General features: G+C 41.2%; 1 protein-coding gene across 2 annotated transcripts in view; it reads right to left on the bottom strand.

Annotated features, from left to right (window-relative positions):
* The window catches only part of LOC308596985 (uncharacterized protein), an 85,704-nt gene that overhangs the window by 22,591 nt on the left and 44,096 nt on the right, over positions 1-19,017 (bottom strand). The window contains exons 2-5 of one of the 2 annotated variants that reach the window (XM_081212434.1): positions 17,556-17,681; positions 11,653-11,777; positions 7,483-7,570; positions 4,491-4,616 (exon numbers count right to left, since the gene is read on the bottom strand). In XM_081212434.1, coding sequence (XP_081068560.1) covers positions 4,550-4,616; positions 7,483-7,570; positions 11,653-11,777; positions 17,556-17,614 — 339 coding nt within the window. In that variant the 5' untranslated portion in view covers positions 17,615-17,681 and the 3' untranslated portion in view covers positions 4,491-4,549. Of the gene's footprint in view, positions 1-4,490; positions 4,617-5,385; positions 5,747-7,482; positions 7,571-11,652; positions 11,778-17,555; positions 17,682-19,017 lie in introns of those variants that run through there. The other variant, XM_081212435.1, reaches the window with a different exon arrangement.

The raw sequence follows: 19,017 nt of genomic DNA, 5'->3' as shown, positions 1-19,017 counted from the left end.
TGGTCTAACTTTGGTTTCTGTCTGTTTCAATTGTTTACAACGAACATAATTAATTATGTTAATTTTGGAGTCACTCTTCCCTTGTAAACAGCATACAGTTTAATTGAACGTGGGAAACTGCCTTATATTGAGTCAAACTACTAATCTATCTAGCTCAGTACAGTGGTACCTCGGGTTACATATGCTTCAGGTTACAGACTCCGCTAACCCAGAAATAGTGCTTCAGGTTAAGAACTTTGCTTCAGGATGAGAACAGAAATCATGCTCCAGGGGCGTGGCGGCAGCGTGAGGCCCCATTAGCTAAAGTGGTGCTTCAGGTTAAGAACAGTTTCAGGTTAAGAACGGACCTCCGGAACGAATTAAGTACTTAACCCGAGGTACCACTGTATTATCTGCACCGACTGGCAGCATTTATCTGGGGTTTCAGAAAGGGAATCTTCCTAACCAGCCATGTAGCCAGCTGTCCTTGTGGAGATGGGCAACCACATTTCTAGATGGGGCATTGGGGGGGGGAGGTGAATTGTGCCAACCAATTCCTCCTCCACCACCCCACATCACTGCTGGAGAGGATGTGAGGGCCAGGGCAAGGGAAGGGAAGGCAAAAATATGTCCTCCCCCCCCCATCTGCCCCAAACATAGCTGGCAATGCCAAGGATTGAACTTGAGGCCTTCTGCATGGGAAACACATGTTCTGCCACTCTCTCCCTTTTTTAAACTAAGAACTTTGGTATAAGTTCTCATCCTAAAAGACATGAAGAGAATACATGGCCACATTCATACCATAAATTTGAAGCACTGTGATACCACTTAAAGCAGTCAAGGCTTTGCCCAAAGTATTCAGGAAGCTGTAGTTTGTTAAAGGTACTGAGAGTTGTTGGAAGACCTCTAGTCCCCAAAGTTCCCTGCAAATTTGTAAACAGTTCTGGAAAATGTAACTTTGGGAGGAGGGGGTCTTCTAACATCAGGTGTACATGGCTTCAGGCATCAGTGGTATGAGTGCACTGGAGCCAGAGGAAATGTGTACACAGCCTGAAAAAAGGCCATACAGGTCCTCCATCAGAGTGAGACCTCCTGGGCAAGGTGGCCAGGAGACTGCCTGTACCACCACTACTTTGCCACAGTGACTAGAATTTTGGGGCCTCCCTCATCCCGCTCTAAGAATGAGGCAGGGTGGAGGAGGAGAGCCCTGCCGTAGCATCATATGGGCAGCAACAGGAGCTTGAGGAGTGGTCCAGCAGAGAGACCACAAATTTATTACTCCATCTGCCCATTGCTTGAGACCATTTTTTCATTTTGCCCTATGACTGGACTGGCCCTGGAGCAGAGTGGGAGGAAGCACATGGCTGTGGCTTGCGCATGTAGCCCTAAGCCATGGTTCAGCATTACATCGGAAGTGGACCAATGCATCAAGATGGTGTCCTATGGATGTATACGGGGGAGAGCTTCCAGGCTATTACTGATAACCCCTCTTTATTTCCAGCAGATCCAACATTTTCCCTAAGAATAACTTCTGCACTACCTTCTTACTCACAATTCGCAGGAAGCAAACTCCAGAACAGAAGCAAGTAGGAACAGGGGCGAAATCATTCGTGTATCCCCTGCTTATATAAACCACCTCCAAATGAAGTTGCTGATTCGAGCTAACAAATCTGGATTACAGCCTCAGGACCATGTAAACAAACAACTTGAAGATTATAGCAAGCACATCTATGAAGATAAATGCATAAATCTAGAGGCGTCATATATAGGCCTGGTTCAAAGAATCATGTCTTAATAAGAACAAACCTTGGTTCAAATAAAATGGGAAATTGTAGTTAATTAAAGACTTTTGGTTTAATTGTTTCACACTGTGGGGAGAGGCAAGAGGGGCCTTTGCACAGGCAAAGGATTTGTACATATTTCAGCTTATTAAAATGAGATATATTCCAAAAGCATCTATAGGATCCAAACCAGGATGATTAAAGTTCAATAACATGTGCATTGTTAATATCAGCATTACCAACTGATTAATTTATTTGTTTTGCCTTTTGAAATAACCTTCATTTGACATGGATTTTTCCCCCCTAACTGTACTACAGTAAATATGTGTTTTTATTAAGTCACTAGATTAGCAGGATTTTTATGGTGAGAACAGGGCAAGTGAGAACTGCAACAAAATATTGCAGTGCATCCTCATTCCTAAAAGCATCTGAAATGTCCAGGGAAACCCGGGGTCTTTGGCAGCCCATATTGGAAGTGTTGTTTTTTGGCAATTTTCATTTAAAAAATAGGTTTAAAACTTCATTTTCTTTGGAGATTTTGCAAAAAAAACCAAGTCCGTCCCCCTGCTGCCGCCACAAAAAAATAAAAAATAAAATAAACTTGCCTGAATTTTCACTTTTTGAAATATGGGACTCCTACCTCCAAGCAATACTTGCTTTCCTACCACCACCTCACAATTCCATTTTTCATCTTCCAACCATTGCTCTACATTGTGTGTAGCTACTGAGTTTGTCCAGTACTCATTGGACTATTATTATTATTTATTGAATTTATATACTGCCCTATACCCGGAGGATTGCCCCCTCAGATTTGTTTAGCAATGACTTATGATTTTTTTTATTTCCCAGTTCATTAGACTTCAGTTCCCATCATCCTTGACAAATCGACCCATGCTGGGCGAGGCTGATGGGAGACGTAGTCCAGCATTACCTGGGGTCCCAAGGTTGGGAAAGGCTGCCTTAAAGGAACTATTTGTGCATTGGCAATAATTAGTCTGTACCATTTTGCTCCTCTTTCTAAGGCTACTAATTATCATAACCCTTCTACAAGATTAAAGTGGGAGAGTGCAGACAAGAATACAGACATTCTGTCCTGCCTTTCCATTATGTAATGTTCAAGGTGGCTTACAGAAAATTTACATTTTTAAAAAAGCTGTAAAAATCAAATCAAATAAGCACTTTTTTAAAAAAAAAGGTACAACTGGCATGTTTTTTAGGCTGCTTCCCAGTCCCAAAACCCCTCAACCAAACCTCTGGAGAATAGGTCCCTGGAGAGGCAGCACACCCTTAGACTAGGAAGTACATGTATGCCACTTTCCTCTTTCTGACTAGACAATACATTACTGCTGCTATATAAACAGAGGAAGTGTGATGATTTATTATTATGACCCAGTTCTTACGTTTCTCTGATTTTCATGGCTTTAAATCAGAAAGAGTTTTAAACTGGAACTATTTTTAACTGCCTTTGTAAGTGAAATTGTTTTTAAATGTTTGTATTATTTTATATATGGAATTGTTTTTAATTGTTTTTAGACTTCTTTTATGGCTATAACTCTTTTTTTTTTTTTAACTTGTTTTATAATTGTAATGTGTTAGCATTGCAACCCACACTAGGACCCTGTTGTGCAGGGAGGTAAGAAGCAGAAATAAATAAATACATAAAAAACCAATTTCATGATGACACACTGGTTTTATTACATACACCACTCTGATTGGTTTTTCTTGATTTGTGGTGTATAAAATAAATAAGCAAACAAAACAGGCATGCAGGTTGAGATCATGGTCACCTTAGGCAGTACACCTTTCTTTAAATTAAAGTCATTTCAGCTAAACATCATGAAATTCTATATACAGATTGATGGTGCAAGGCTATTCGTAAAGGGTCTGGTGCTTTAAAGCTATTTGGAAGAAAGGCTTTCTGACTTTCTGGTGATCTCAAAATGGTGCAAAGGTTGGGATTTCCTCTTTGGCTTGCATACACGTGTGCAAGGCTTGGCTTGTTCTGGTTTTAATCTCATTGTTGGCAGATGGCAGATGGGAATGTTTTGTGGCTTGTAGGCTTTGGACATCGCTGATGCAACCATGATCGCTCGCACAGATGCACCAGAGAAGAGCCATCTCGGTCCTTATACAATTTCCAGATTCCAGCTATCTTTGCCTTTATACAAATAATTAACCCGGCATCCTTTCTGTTTATATCCCAACTAGCAAAAGCAGAATTGTTTGTGTGAGGAAGAAACTGCTGTGTTGGCAAGGCGAGGCAAGCACATCCTAAAAACGCTCCAGTCCAAGGAAAATTTTTCTTGGCAGTGGGTCTGTTCAAGTAATCAGCATGTGGGACATGGTATGCCATGGCCCAGGCAAGACCCCCTGTTACTAAAGCCTGTTTCTGCTCAAGTATCTGTCCCCCATCTCTCCTCCTCCCTCCCCCCACACCAGTCACATTTGCCTGCCCTTGAGTTCTGTGAAATAACTATACATCCTCTCTTAATATATACATTCTGGAGACTGTTTTCACTGCTAAAACAGAACAGATAAACATATTTTCAATATTTATTTGTTCAGCAGATAGAAAACAAAGTAATATGGGGTGGTTTTAATATCTTATTGGCTTTGCTATCCCAAGATCTTGGCCTCCGGCAGCCTTTCTTTACACACCAGGCACTGTGCTTCCCCTTCCCCTTCTCTCCCCCCCCCCTTTGTTTGGTTTTTTAATTGAATATTTCATACCTTAGGTCAGCTGATTCTGGCCCCTGTTTGTTTTCCACATTCCAATGTGTGTTGCAGCATCAATTTTTAATTATTGTGGTTGTTATGATGAACATGAAACGCCATTCAAGTTGCTCTCTTCGTTGCCTGGGAAAGGAAAGGAAAACTCCTTTTAGGTATCAATGGCTGTATCGGACTGACTGCTTTTACCATGTGTTCTTACCAGCTTTATTTTTTATTAAAGTTCCAAGCTCCTGTTTCTTAGTTTTCTAGAACCTTCTGAAGTTTTCCAAACTATGTGTAAAAAATAAGACCCAAGCTGCTTCCAGACTGTTGTTATTTTGCAGATGGGATTCAGCGGCAAACCAGCAAATGGAAAGTGCACAGTGATAATGGATTTAGAACTCTTGCACAGCTCACCAATGGGTTTTTTTGCTGTAAAGAAAGTGATGGGCAAAAGGCACCAGAAAATGTGGGGTAGTAAAAACTGCTTAAGGCAGTTGTATAACCTCCTGGCAAACAAATCAGAATAATAATATAATAATAATATTATAATAATTTATTATTTATACCCCGCCCATCTGGCTGGGCTTCCCCAGCCACTCTGGGCAGCTTCCAAAAAAAATATTAAAATACTGTACTACATCAAACATTAAAAAGCCTCCCTAAACAGGGCCACCTTCAGATGTCTTCTAAAAGTCTGGTAGTTGTTGTTCTCTTTGACATCTGGTGGGGGGGGGCATTCCACAGGGAGGGCGCCACTACTGAGAAGGCCCTCTGCCTGGTTCCCTGTAACTTCAGTCTGTTAGCCGCCATCCATCCTCCAACTGCTTCCAGACACTCACACAGGACCTTCACCGCCTTCACTGGTTCTGATTTAAAAGAGAGGTAGTGCTGGGTATCATCCGCATACTGATGAACACCCAGCCCAAACCCCCTGATGATCTCTCCCAGTGGCTGCATGTAGATGTTGAAAAGCATGGGGGAGAGGACAGAACCCTGAGGCACCCCACAAGTGAGAGCCCACAGGTCTGAACACTCATTCCCCACCACCACATTCTGAACACGACCCAGGAGGAAGGAGCGGAACCACTGTATAACAGTGCCTCCAGCTCCCAGCCCCTCAAGACGGTCCAGAAGGATGTTATGGTCGATGGTATCAAACACCGCTGAGAGATCCAGCAGAACTAGGAAACAGCTCTCACCTTTGTCCCTAGCCCGCCGGGGATCAGTGCGACCAAGGCAGTTTCATTCCCATGATGAGGCCTGAATCCTGACTGGAAGGGATCCAAATGGTCACTAAACAAGTGATATTGTATAATACCCCACATAATTAGTGTATACAAATTGGGATACATCACAGATCAATTACCACAGATAAGGCTTTATCACCTCAAAGGTAAAGGGAACCTCAAACACAATACTTAATGAAGCTACAAGCTTCTGTAGGCTGAGATATCAGCTGAGACATCACAAAAGGATGTGTGAATATCAGCTCTACATTTTTGGCCTTTTGTGATGTGGCAGCTCTAGCTGTCAATGAAAGAAAGAGCTTCAGAGTGACATCATCACGCAACTTGGTCATTCACCAGTCATACAGGGCAGCTCTTAGCAAAGGGCAAAAGACATGGTGAAGCATCAGCTCACTTTGATGGAGTTGGTATAATGCAGGCTTCCTCAACCTTGGCCCTCCAGAAGTTTTTGGCCAACAACTCCCATGATCCCTAGCTAGCAGGACCAGTTGTCAGGGATGATGGGAATTGTAGTCTTAAAACATCTGGAGGGCCGAGGTTGAGGAAGCCTGGTATAATGGTGCTCACAAGTAGAAGCAAAGGCTTCACAGGTTGAGGTTTGATGTCTAATATAAATTTGAGTTTTGAATTGCAGTGTAATTTTACTGAGAAGCATCTGATAGGCAGAAAATAGATACCATTTATGCAGGATTTTCACATATCTTCTAAAATGTTTTTCAGCCTAATGACTGTATAGAAAGACATATAGATGCATCACACTGCAGATATGCTTTTCCAGCCAGGCATGTGAGAGAATTTGCAATAAATGAGGCTGATTTTCAGAGAATAAATCTCTAAGGGGGGGGGGATACATTGTACATTGCGCTTTCTGAAATGTAGGCGCCTGCCCTTGATATATGGCAATAATTGAATAAGTGGACATTTAAAAATCCATATAGGCTTTTATTTTATTTTTTCCATGTAAATATATTCAGTAGAATAGTTACAATTCATTGCATTGAAAAAGTCTTTTCTTTGATGAGGAGTGTCACTGTGCAACTCCGAATGAGTGTGTTTTGAAGGTTTAATGGTGTAAAATGGCACAAATGTTTCAAGACCGGCTATGCTTTAGTACACAAGAGTGTGCTATGAGGATAACAGGAACACTGAAGCCACAAATTGCTGGGAATGAAGCATTCTGTTTAAGTTTGTGTGCGTGACAGGGAATCCTCTCAGCACTTTCATCAATGCAAATGCAATTAAAACATTGCCTGCCCACAATAAAGGGGAAGGTGTTCTTTATTTTCAGCTAGCTGACAACCTTTTACTTAGCAAGTGTGCAGGTTTGGAAGGAAGTTGGGGATAAAACATTCCTCCAAAGGGGGAACCGTTGCTCTTTCCATGGTCTTTGCCACATGTGTCTTCAGGCTCTACAAGGATCTCCAATTACTGTGGAATTTTTAAAGTTTGTTCATTATTTACTTATTTATTTACTGTACTTATCACCCCCTCATGGAGCTCAGGCAGTCTAAGAACAATGTTTAAAACAAAAGAAATGTATTTAAAACAATAATTAGGAGTCATCAATGAATCAACAACGATACAGTTGACCATAGGCCATTTTTTTTTGCAAGATGCTGCAAACCACCAAAGGCTAGTGAAATAAAAACATTTTTAGGCTGCCATCTAAATGCCAATGTTGTGGGTGGCAATCAAATCTCAGTCCAGAAGGAATTCATAGACCAGTGGACAGGGGTACATTATGCAAAAGATGTTCTTACTCTTTTGAAGATTCATCTTTTGCCGGAGCTGGCTTTGCTGTGAAGCAGAGGAGGCAATACGCTTCAGGTGATTCTGCCCAGGGTGGAGCTGAGGAAAGAATAGAGGAAAGCAGAGAATGGTGTCTGAATGGGTCAAGTCCTTTGAAAAGTGGTGGTCCTCAACAGCGAGGGAGAACAATTTGGGTCTGATTTCAGACATCAAAATAGCTCGGGGAAGTAATCCATATTGCATTCATATTAGGGATGGAGAGAAATTTTGTTCGATTCATATTTTAAGGCAAACCTGCCTAATGTGGCCTTCCGCACATACACAAACTGAATTTGAATTTTGCAATTCATTTCTCCTATCCAAAGGATGTGTAAAAAAAAATGCAAATATTAGGGGAAGATGTGCACACACACAAAAATATATAGTTTAGTAAGAATAACATACAAAAATTCAATATATTGGTTTTAAAAAATGCTTGCAAAAATGTGTCTATTAGGCAAAATTTGGGGAAAGTCCCACCTGTAAATTAGGAGAAATGTGCACCAAAATGCTGATGGATTTTCATCAAGACTTTTTATTATATATATTTTAAAAAATCACCAGATGTTGAGAAACTGCTTAAGAGAGTGACTGGGGAATGAAGCTGGAAGATACTAGTTGCTGGAAGCAGAATGTCAAAGAACCAGACCAATTTTTGTTCCAAATCTCTTATGAACTGAACTTAAGGTTGCACCTCATTGTGCAACAAAATTGGGCAACCTGTTGCCCCCAAAAATCTGCTAGCACAATTGTTACCTGGTCCTCTGTTCAGCAACATTAAAACTCACCTACCCACTACTGTAAGAGCCTTTGTGCTAGTGAGCAGAGAATACTGGACACCAGCTTGTGCCATTTTTGGTATATTACCATTACCAGCTTAACGGTCCACATACAGTAACCATCATTAACATCTTTCAAACCTGTTATGGACACTCTTAGGGTCACATTTCCCTGCTAAAATCCACATAGTGGCACAGCCAGAAAATGACAGCTGACACACTTCTCCGTGTCACAAGGGTCATATACAATTAAGAACTGAATAGCTAATAAAGCTCCTTTTCTCTTCTCTTGAGTTCATGTGTCGCTGTCGAATATTCAGCTTGTATTTACAATGCCATATTGCTATTTAAGGATGTTTTCACACATGAGGCTTAAATTGATTTTTGTTTCAATTGATCTGTAATGCAAATGTAAAGCTTACAGTGACCAGAATGTACATTTGATTTTAAAATGGCTATTTTCTGCTTTCTTTCACACATTAACAACATTCACACATGGTACAAATAAGCAATGTGAAAGGGACTCAAAAGTGCTCTTTATGACATGTGTGAAAATGCCCTAGTAATCTGCAATGTTTTTCCAACATGAGCAGAAATCCATAATATGTGCATTTGATATAAGAGGAGTGTGCTGCTGTCGAAACCTAAGGGTAGCTCACACAATTTCTGATGTAATAATACAGTGGTACCTCGGGTTAAGTACTTAATTCGTTCCGGAGGTCCGTTCTTAACCTGAAACTGTTCTTAACCTGAAGACCACTTTAGCTAATGGGGCCCCCCGCTGCCGCCGCACTGCTGGAGCACGATTTCTGTTCTCATCCTGAAGCAAAGTTCTTAACCCAAAGTACTATTTCTGGGTTAGCGGAGTCTGTAACCTGAAGCGTATGCAACCTGAAGCGTATGTAACCCGAGGTACCACTGTAATGTTCATAGAATCATAGACCTGCAGAGTTGGAAGTAACCCCAAGGGCCATCTAGTCCAAGCCCCTGCAATGCAGGAATCTCAGCTAAAGCATCCATGACAGATGGCCATCCAACCTCTGCTTAAAAACCTCCAAGGAAGGAGAGTTCACCACCTCCCATGGGAGTCTGTTCCACTACCGAACAACTGTTATTGTTAGAAAGTTCTTCCTGATGTTTAGTCGGAATCTCCTTTCTTGTAACTAGAATTCATTGGTTTGGGTCCACAAGTTTGTTCCATCCTCCATGTGACAGCCCTTTAGATATTTGAAGATGGCCGTCATATCTCCTCTCTGGGTCTTCTTTGAAGGTGGCTAAGATCTGTGCACTTGCTTGACATCATCACTACATGCACAATATAACATATTTATTGCAGAACTGTATGCACTTTCCTATGCATGCATTTCCCCTTCCCAAAGCCCACCAATTCACTTTATAGATGGACAGATTACAAAACTTGGATGCATGCATGCACATACCAATGTAAGCACATGTTACTTTCATATTACATCACTCATCTATGTGGTAGGCACATACAAAGGCCGCCACACCACTATAGATGCTTCCCAAAAAAAACAACTGGAGAGCACAGCAGTAGCCAGGGTTGAAAAATTAAGAGAATGCCTTACACAAACTATTCAACACATTATCACTGGGGTTATAGTGTGGCATCTTATCAAATATTACCGTTCGAATTAAATACAGTCAGGTGTAGTCCATTTCTTTGTCCACATGACCTTGCTTTCTGCGACTGTTGACTTTACTCATTGTCTTTGATTTTCTCAGACCTGTGGTGTAAAATCACGGTCATGGATCTAAAGTGGAATAAGTAATTGCTTGATAGCTTCTTGCTAACTCTGGAAAGTGCTGTGCAGCTGCTGATGTATGTTTGTGCTGGCATTGCAGAGTGGAGCCCTGGGAATAAGGAATCTGACTTCAGAGAAACAAGAGCTAGCTTCAAAGAAGGGAACAAGTCTCCCCAGCTGATAGAACTTTTACTGAAAGAAAAACAACAATGAACTAAGAAACACACCAGTAATATCTCTTGTTACTCCTCTGCAATCCTTTTCCAAACTTTATTTTCATTTATCTGATTAGACACTTCCGTCTCCACAATCTCCATTGTGATGGTTCTACCTTTTCTGTTAGTTTAGGTGCTTGATGGTAGATTACAGTGAGACCACATTACTTCAAAGCACACTTTTTAGTTATTAAAGCAAAAAATATGACTCCCATTATTATGATATGTCCTTAGAGGCTTCTACAGATTTGGAGGTACTAAATCCAAGGAAATGATTTGATGTCTATTAGTTGTATGTGGTTTTTTTACCGATTAAGAAGCTATTGCGTCCTAATAAATAGCTCACCTAGAGTTTCTACTTGTAACCTGACATATTTTATCACAGCAAATCTAGCCTTGGTCATACTTTTCGTATGGTGAATTGGTAGGTGGGCCTCCAATTGTTCCCATTTTACTTCTTTTAAAATAAAACTAACATAAAATAGTGGGGGCTGAAATAATGTGTATCTTTCCAAACTTGAACTTGGGGAAAATAAGGAAAATAAAATATTATCATAAGACTCTAGTATTACCCTGTTCAAAGCAAATAGGGAATTTTGCCACTCCAGTTATAGACAAAAGGAGCCTAGTTGGGCATTGTTGGGTATTATGACTATAAATTAGCAAATCCATTATTGTCATGTTAGTTTACACCTATTAACAATGCTAAATGGTTTATTTAATACCCATTAAGCTTTTACTTGCAACATTTTCACTTGGGTCAGCCTTTACAGAAACTGGTTGGTTCTTTTAAGGAAAATTTGAACATTATCAATCAGTTTCATTCTCCTGGCTGCAGGCAGTGCAAACTAACATGAGTATAACATTAATACACTATTCAGCAAAATTCAGTTTGACAAAATAATACTTGGTGCACCACTATGTTAAAGACACACCTATGCACACTTACCTGGGAGAAAGCCCCATTGACCTCAGTGGTACTTACTTCCAAATAAACATGTATTTGTAATTGCTCTTTTTTTAAAGTACCATTTGCAAAATAGAGACCAACAGCAAGAAAAGCCATGCCTACTTCTACATTGTCTCATGCTTGCCTCATGGGGAAACAAATAAGATGAATGGATGTCCATGCATGCAACAGGTTTTTGTATACCCAGTTTAGCAGAACCATATGTAGAAACACTGGGAGTTGCTTGATAGAAGACAGCTATTACTTAAAAGGACAGTTCTGTTTATTCAGTTGTAGTTGGTGGGAGGAAGAATAATACAAATAATATTTTTTCCCCTGAGTAAGTTGTTAAAATTGTGACTTACACAACAGCATCAGAAGAGCTTGCCATTGTTCAATGAATCACAGTGAGAGAATAAATTCATAGTTTTACCTGTATTTACATTAGGCAATGGTTCCATGAAAACAAAGAAAGGGATGCAAGTGACCTTCCTGCTAGCCATTTGCTTGGGTTCCCTGCAGATAGTCAGTGTGAGCAGGAAATTGGCAGAGCACAGTCTGAAAATAAAATTGAAGCTCCTTCAGTAAAGAACAGAAAAAGGCTTTCAGCATTGATAGTGCACATAGCCAAGCTAAGCTTCTTCTTACCTTTCAAATGATCTGCCTCTACATCACAGTGTAACATTTTTATGAATGTCTTTTTCCTCAATAATATTTCAGCCTCATGTATTTATCCTCACAACTACTTTGAAAGGTATGATGTCAAGGTTCACAAGTGCTGGAAAATCTCAACCTCTGTCTCCCATGTTCCAACTGTCTTCTCCATTCACAACATACTTAGATACTTTTCACGTGATTATTTAATACAGGGCACACAGAAATCCAAGAGAAGTTACCCCATAAGAGAAAGGGATGAAGGAGCCTGGTTGGCATGGCCCCTGGAAACAGATGGGGACGACAAAAGGTCAAAGGAGGTAGGGGGCCAATAGAAGGGTGGAGCCCTTGACTCTGAGAAATAAGAAAAAAGAGTTAGGCTCAATACAGGGGGAGGGAAGAAGGAAAGAGGAGAGATGGATGGTGTCAGATAATTGAGAGAAGAAGAGTGAGCAAAATCCAGTAGAGGGCTAAGGAAAGACTGGTTCTCATGGCATCAGTCTGCCAAGAGGTGCAACCTTCTGGATGCAGGGGTGGCCAAATAAAGCAGGTGCCCATAGAAAGAAGAATGCAGTGGCACCAGAGGAAGAAGGAAGCCAAGGAGCTCTGACATTGAGCTGGGCACACTGAAAGGCCACCACAATTTGCAACCCTAAACTAAGGCCTTAGGGCTTTGTACCCAACTCTGGAGTGATGCTAAGCACCAGAAGGTGGGTGAATAAACCTCTTTTCTTGCTATGGTGTGAGGCAAGTGTGGTGCTACTTCATTCTCCGTTGATCAAACACAGAAAAGCTGCAGAGCTTTGACTATCAGGCCCCAACACATGAGGGAACACAAAAATGAATTAAGTGGAAGAATGAATTTTGTACCACACACTACGATTACATTTCCTTTATGTTCAGTGTCCCTTGCCAGAGAAAGAAATGTAAAGAAACAGCCATTGGCAGGAGTCAGACTTGGGTGTTTTGTTTGTTTGAAATATTTCTTAGCTGTCCTTCATCAGATTCCAGAGTACAAGAGCATGAATAAAATCTGCAAGGACCTAAAAACAAAAGACAGCCAGATGGAGCTTCCATTCCCAGAAAATGTTTCTGCATGATTTTCAGGCATTCTTCCTTTCCCTCCCACCCCCATGCTACAGCCCTCCTCTTTCAGAAGTTCCCCCCAATCCTTAGAAGGGGGAGAAGAGGTAGGTAATGTCCCTTTCCATCTAGCTTTCTCCAGCATATCTGTAGATCAAATACCCTTTTCCCCATGTACCCTACTTCCCAGAATGGTAAGTAACCAGATATAAAGGAGGACCAAACTTTTCTGCCTTTTCTCATTGCATAGAAAAAGGAATTTCAGCAAGTGTCGCTGGGCTGTACCACTTCAGACTACAGGTGACATGTTTACTCATGTAACAATCTCTTTGCAATCAGACTTCAGGGACTTTTCTTCTTCCCGTAAATATTTTAAAATGTAATTCTTCCATCTGCAGTCAAAAGTGGTACAATCCATTCTGCTGTGTGTACCGACCAGGCCATAGGTCAAAAGCAAGCAGCTTAGTAGGTAATATATTTTGTTAATGGCCTTGCTCTTTTAATGTGCATCTAGCTCAAGTATTTGCAATTGTTACCAGGTAGTTTTCAGTCTTCTAAAATCCTTTCTGTTATCTGAGTATCATTTTATCTAGCTTGCTATTTGCTGGTGTCATCTGCAATAAATAATTGGCTTAATAAATGCTCACGTTTAGCCTCCATCCCTAAGAGGCAAAACATAATGTATGCATTATTTCTTTGAAATAGCAATTTGTAAGTTTTGCCAAGAAGTTATATATTTGATATAGAGGAGTTTGCAAGGCAGCAGAAGAATAAAGACCATTTTTGTAATGCAATCCTGTCTCAGTCAAGCTCTTGCAGCTAACAAATCCCCTGGCAGGAAACCTCTCAGTGGACTGTTTCCAAGTCCTCAGCCTGAACAGCAGTTACAGGCTCTTCAGAAGAGCAAGCCCAAGATGGTTCCGCACCTTTGACTTCTGACACTTCATCCTCCTGTTACCTCATGCTTAGTGAACCTCTGAAGGAATACTTGGCTGCCCTGTTTATAAACAGCCTTTGCCTTCTTCAGAAACAGCCTGGAAGGACTTATCTAGGTCACAAGCTACAAAACAGTCCCCTAATTAAGTCAAAGAGCCACATGTCACTGCTTGTACTAGTAGCTGGGTGGCAAAGATATACCCTGCATGGAGCTGGCACCCCAACCAAGGGCAGAGTGAGGTGGCTGACAGAGGCAGCCAGTGCAGGAGGGCAGAAAGCCATAGACAGGTGCTGTGTGTACACTGCTATGCAGCATATTCTGTGCCCCTTAGCTAGCATAGCCTGCTTTGAGTATAAGGCAGCAAAGGACATTGAACTAAGATTCAATTGCCAGACCAGCTTCTGTATCTAAAAAGGGCAGACATCAAAGGTGCCAACTTGAATAAAATAGGAGGGGCAGGTAAACCCTGCCCCACAAGAGGCTGTGCACACACACCATTTGAATGGCAGTGCCCATCAGTTGGGGGGGGTCAGATTCCTCAAATATTTTATTGAGGAGGGGCGGAAGGACTTGGCCCCTAGGAGTCCATCCTGTTCTTCACTTTGGAGAGCAAAATGTCTTGTTTTAATCATCCTACTAGCGAGCCCACTAGTAAAAGATGACTCAGCTCGCCATGTCTCCCACTGGAAGTTCAAACAGCAGAACATCTTTCAGTGGCCCAACCCCTTCCCATACACTGTGACATGCTCTGAAACCGAAAACACCACACATGCCACACTTAAGCTTGGGGTGGGGAACCAACTCCTGGTTCCATTGGAAGACTTTTTTCAAACTTAATTGCTGTGGAGGGCTTGGTAATCATCTTGGAGAGAGGAATGGGAAGGGAGGGGAAGAGTTAGCCCAGCCCTCCCTAGTTGCGACCTCCTGGAAGATCAGCTTGGAGGAGAATGTAGCCCTAATGGGGGTGTGCATGCATGTAGACATGTGAGAATGTTGTGTGGTGCATGCTGTGTGTGTGTTGTGGCTAGGGATGGGGGAATATGTCCATTTCAATTTCTCTAAAGTTTTTGATATTTCCAGTCTTAGGGTTAGTCCTCCACATTTCTACATTCTACATTCTATGTGCAGCCTGTGTCTTCAATCATCACTGGCTACTAATAATGATGACTATATGCAACTTCAGGATCTGGTTGGCTACTATGGCCTGAAGAAGCCATTCTTTTACCTAAGAGTCATGAGGTAATGCTTTAACAGTACATTCCCATGCATGTTTACTCCAGCAGAAGTAAGTTCCATTATATTCAATGGGCTTACTTCTAGGTAAATTGATAGAGGACTGCAGCCTGGAGGTCCTACATAAAAACCACAAGTTTCAGGAGACATGAATCCAGCCCCATCTTGTAAAGAGAAATGGGTTTCTGTTTACCCCAGTTTCACACATGGCAGCAGTTCCACTTTCTTATTTTTCTGTGGTGAATGATTTTACCCACACGTTTATAAGCATTCTTTGCCTTATTAATCCTGCTCTCAAGACTAAAACAAATTACTATAATTGAAATGAGTATTGTGTTTTAGTTCATTTTATTCGGTAGTCAAAAGGTGTGGTTGCCAAGAGGAAATTTCATCATGTTTCTGTCATGTAGGTTGTGGTTTGGGGGCAGGAAATAGAAATAAATTCACAATTGGGAACAATAAGCTGATGCAGCTGGTAGTTTGATCAGATTGGACCCCTCAGTTCAGTTTCAGGTCAACACTGAACTCCCACAATCTCTTTTAAAATTCATTGATATATTCTAGTGAGCTATTTCCAGTACTGACCTACATTCTTGACACATCTCTGACTTCACTAGGGTTGTATAAGGTGAAAATCAATGAATAACTTGAATGCAGAATTCCACGCCTTCAGATGGTGCCTATTTAATAGCTATTTCACAGGCACAATTTTCTTACTCTGTCCACAATACAAAGTTGTGTACACAGTAGTGAACAGTGAGCATAGGGATGGGTTTTTCTGAAGATCTTGATGTCAAGCTTATTCACATAGATTTTTTCTAATTCCTGTCTTGCTCTGTAATCTCAGTGAAAAGAGAGTGTTTGTCCCCCTTACCCCAGTTCTGTTTATAATACAAACAATATTTGCATATTATATGCATTATTGTATGCATTATTATACACCTATACACTCCAGGTTTCCAAAGTAACCAACAAATACAATTGTATAGAAATGCATATACTTATACTTATACAATTACACTACATAAATATAATACTGCATAGGACTTGGCTCTTATTATATAATAATAATAATAGGTAAATTATTATTTATTCCCTGCCCTCTGGGCAGCTTCCAACAGAATAAAAAAGCAATAAAACATCAAACATAAAAAACTTCCCTTCTAAAAGTCAGATAGTTGTTTATTTCCTTGACATCTGATGAGAGGGCATTCCACAGGGTGGGTGCCACTACCGAGAAGGCCCTCTGCCTGCATAATATATGTAATTTTTGCATATAAATTTGCATGGAACTAGTCAGTTTTTTTAAAAAAAAACCTGATAATACATAAGTGGCTCAGAGATAAGTGGGGACTCAATACAGGAAGTAGTACAAAGCCAACTGGGTCAGAACCACTGGATTCCATATATAATTCTAAGGTGCTTGTGGACTAGGATACCTGAAAGATCACTTCACTTTTTATATACCCAACAGATCACTGGGCTCTACAGGAAAGGGCCTCCTGCAGATATCATCTCATCCTGAAGTTAGCATGGTGGCACCTGCTGTTTGGAACTCCCTCCCATTATATATCAGATACATGCCATCTTTATTGTCTTTTCCACACCTTTCTCTTCCAACAAGCCTTTTAAGTGGCAATTAAGTGGTGATTACTGTTCCAGTGCTTATGTGCATTGTTGTTGTTAACTGTTTGGGGGTGCTTCTCGATAAGCAGTTCATGAATTAAACAAATAAATAAATAAAAGCATGCAAAACCGATTCCTCCTACATCCTTCAGCATGCATGACTCTGCCTTATCAGCTAGTCAGCGCTGTAAGCCTTGACAATGCCTATCATCTGCTTAAAGGAATGGAACGTGGTTAGCTGGATTCAGTTGGCCCACCTCAAACTACCCAATCAACGCCATACATATAGCCCCCTAGGCCACAACCACCTCCTATGCCACAAATTGATCTCAAGGAAAACTGGAGCTCCACAGCACTCTCCTCTTCTTCGGTTTCCATCAACCAGCATTCAGAAGCGTACTCTGCCTCTGATGGTGGAGGTAGAACATAACCACCAGGGTCCATAGCCACTTATTGCCTTCTCCTGCGTGACTTTGTCTTTAAAAGCCATCCAAGTCTGTGGCCATCACTGCCTCTTGTAGGAGCAAATTCCATTGCTTGCCTATGCACCATATGAAGAGGTATTTTCATTCAGAAGCTCTTTTGTCCTAGAAGGAGGAAGAGGAGGAATTCTGATCTCCTAAGGTCTTCCAACATTTCAGCTTCTTTTGATGCCCCCAAGTCCCAGTGTTATGAGGGAGAAAAATGTGTCCTGAAACCTAGACGCTAAGATAGATTTGAATCCTTATGTGCCTGAATGACAATAATAATTTTGAACCATAATTTTTAAAAGCAAAGTGGTAAAAAAAAGTATGAGTCAATACCTGCTGATCTTTAAGGTACCGCAAGACTCTTCCTCGCGATTGCGGCCAACATTGCCCATTGCTCTGTGGATCTACAGTCTTGAACTTAAAACACCATGTCCAGCAATACGAGGTACGCTGAAAACACTACAAAAAGACAGAGTGATATTATTCACATCAGATTGTATACATCCCGCTATCCCACATGACAAAGGCAATTCTACAGGGGAAACACATGCAAATGACTTCACACAATGCCTGCTTTCCAAGATCAATCATTACCTGTGAAATGAAGTTGGTCAATTTGAAATACTTATCAGTCCTCCCTTCCTTAAAATAGGAGACTCGCTATATATAGGATACTGAACTCTGTGAGATTTATTCAGGAAAAAAGTAATGTTGAAAAAGAAAAGAAAAACCTGACATCAGGAGGATAGAAAAGTTAACTTGAAAATGAACTGCCTACTGCAGGTGAGTTCAAGGAACTCAAAGTAAAGCAAGAGACACTTCCAAGCATCAGTAAAAGACGAGTGTCATGAGGAAGCTGCCAAGTGGGAGCCATGAAATGATGAAAATGAATACAGATCATCTTGTATGTTAAACAATGATCAAACTTCCTTAAGCGACCCCTCATCTTTATTTATTTTTTAATATAGATATATTGAATAATAGAACACAAAGGTTCTCAAAGCACTAGACTTGCCTCTCTGGGGAGATTCAGACCATGAGAGATTCAAGCTTCTCACCCTGAGCGCCAATCAACATTTACGCTTTCACTGGTCCACAACGCAGAGCATCGAATTCCTACCTCATTCATACAAGCTGTGCCCCTTCACTTGATAGCCAGTAATAGGCTTATTCATTTAGGACAAAGTGAACAAGCTTTTATCAGTTGAGGGCCAAATTCGCTCAGAGATAATCTGTTGGGAGCCACATGGCAGAGACGAGAGGGGCTTCCTTTCTCCCTGCAAACTAAAGGTCTGAAATGACAGCTTGCAGAAGTCCTTTGACATCCATCCAGATGCTACGCATAGCCTAGAGCTACAGATTGCTGCCCTGATTTAGGGCAATTATACTGCCCTTCATAATACATAGCTCAGATTATAGGTATGTATACAAAAAATGTATAAAGGTAAAGGAACCCTGAACGGTTAAGTCCAGTCAAAAGCAACTATGGGGTGCGGCACTCATTTCACTTCAGGCCAAGGGAGCAAGAGTTTGTCTACAGACAGCTTTTCAGGTCATGTGGCTAGCATGACTAAATCGCTTCTGATGCAACAGAACACCGTGATGGAAACCAGAGTGCATGGAAACACAATTTCCCTTCCCTGCGCAGCGGTACCTACTTATGAACTTGCACTGGTGTGATTTTGAACTGCTAGGTTGGCAGAAGCTGGGGCGGAGCAACAGGAGCTAACCCATCATGAGGATTCGAACTGCTGACCTTCTGATCAGCAAGCCCATGAGGCTCAGTGGTTTAGAC

Source organism: Podarcis bocagei (assembly GCF_964188305.1).
Source record: "Podarcis bocagei genome assembly, chromosome: 11".
Classification (NCBI taxonomy): domain Eukaryota; kingdom Metazoa; phylum Chordata; class Lepidosauria; order Squamata; family Lacertidae; genus Podarcis; species Podarcis bocagei.
Note: the sequence above shows the minus strand (reverse complement) of the source record. Positions and strands in the feature narration are given on the sequence as shown.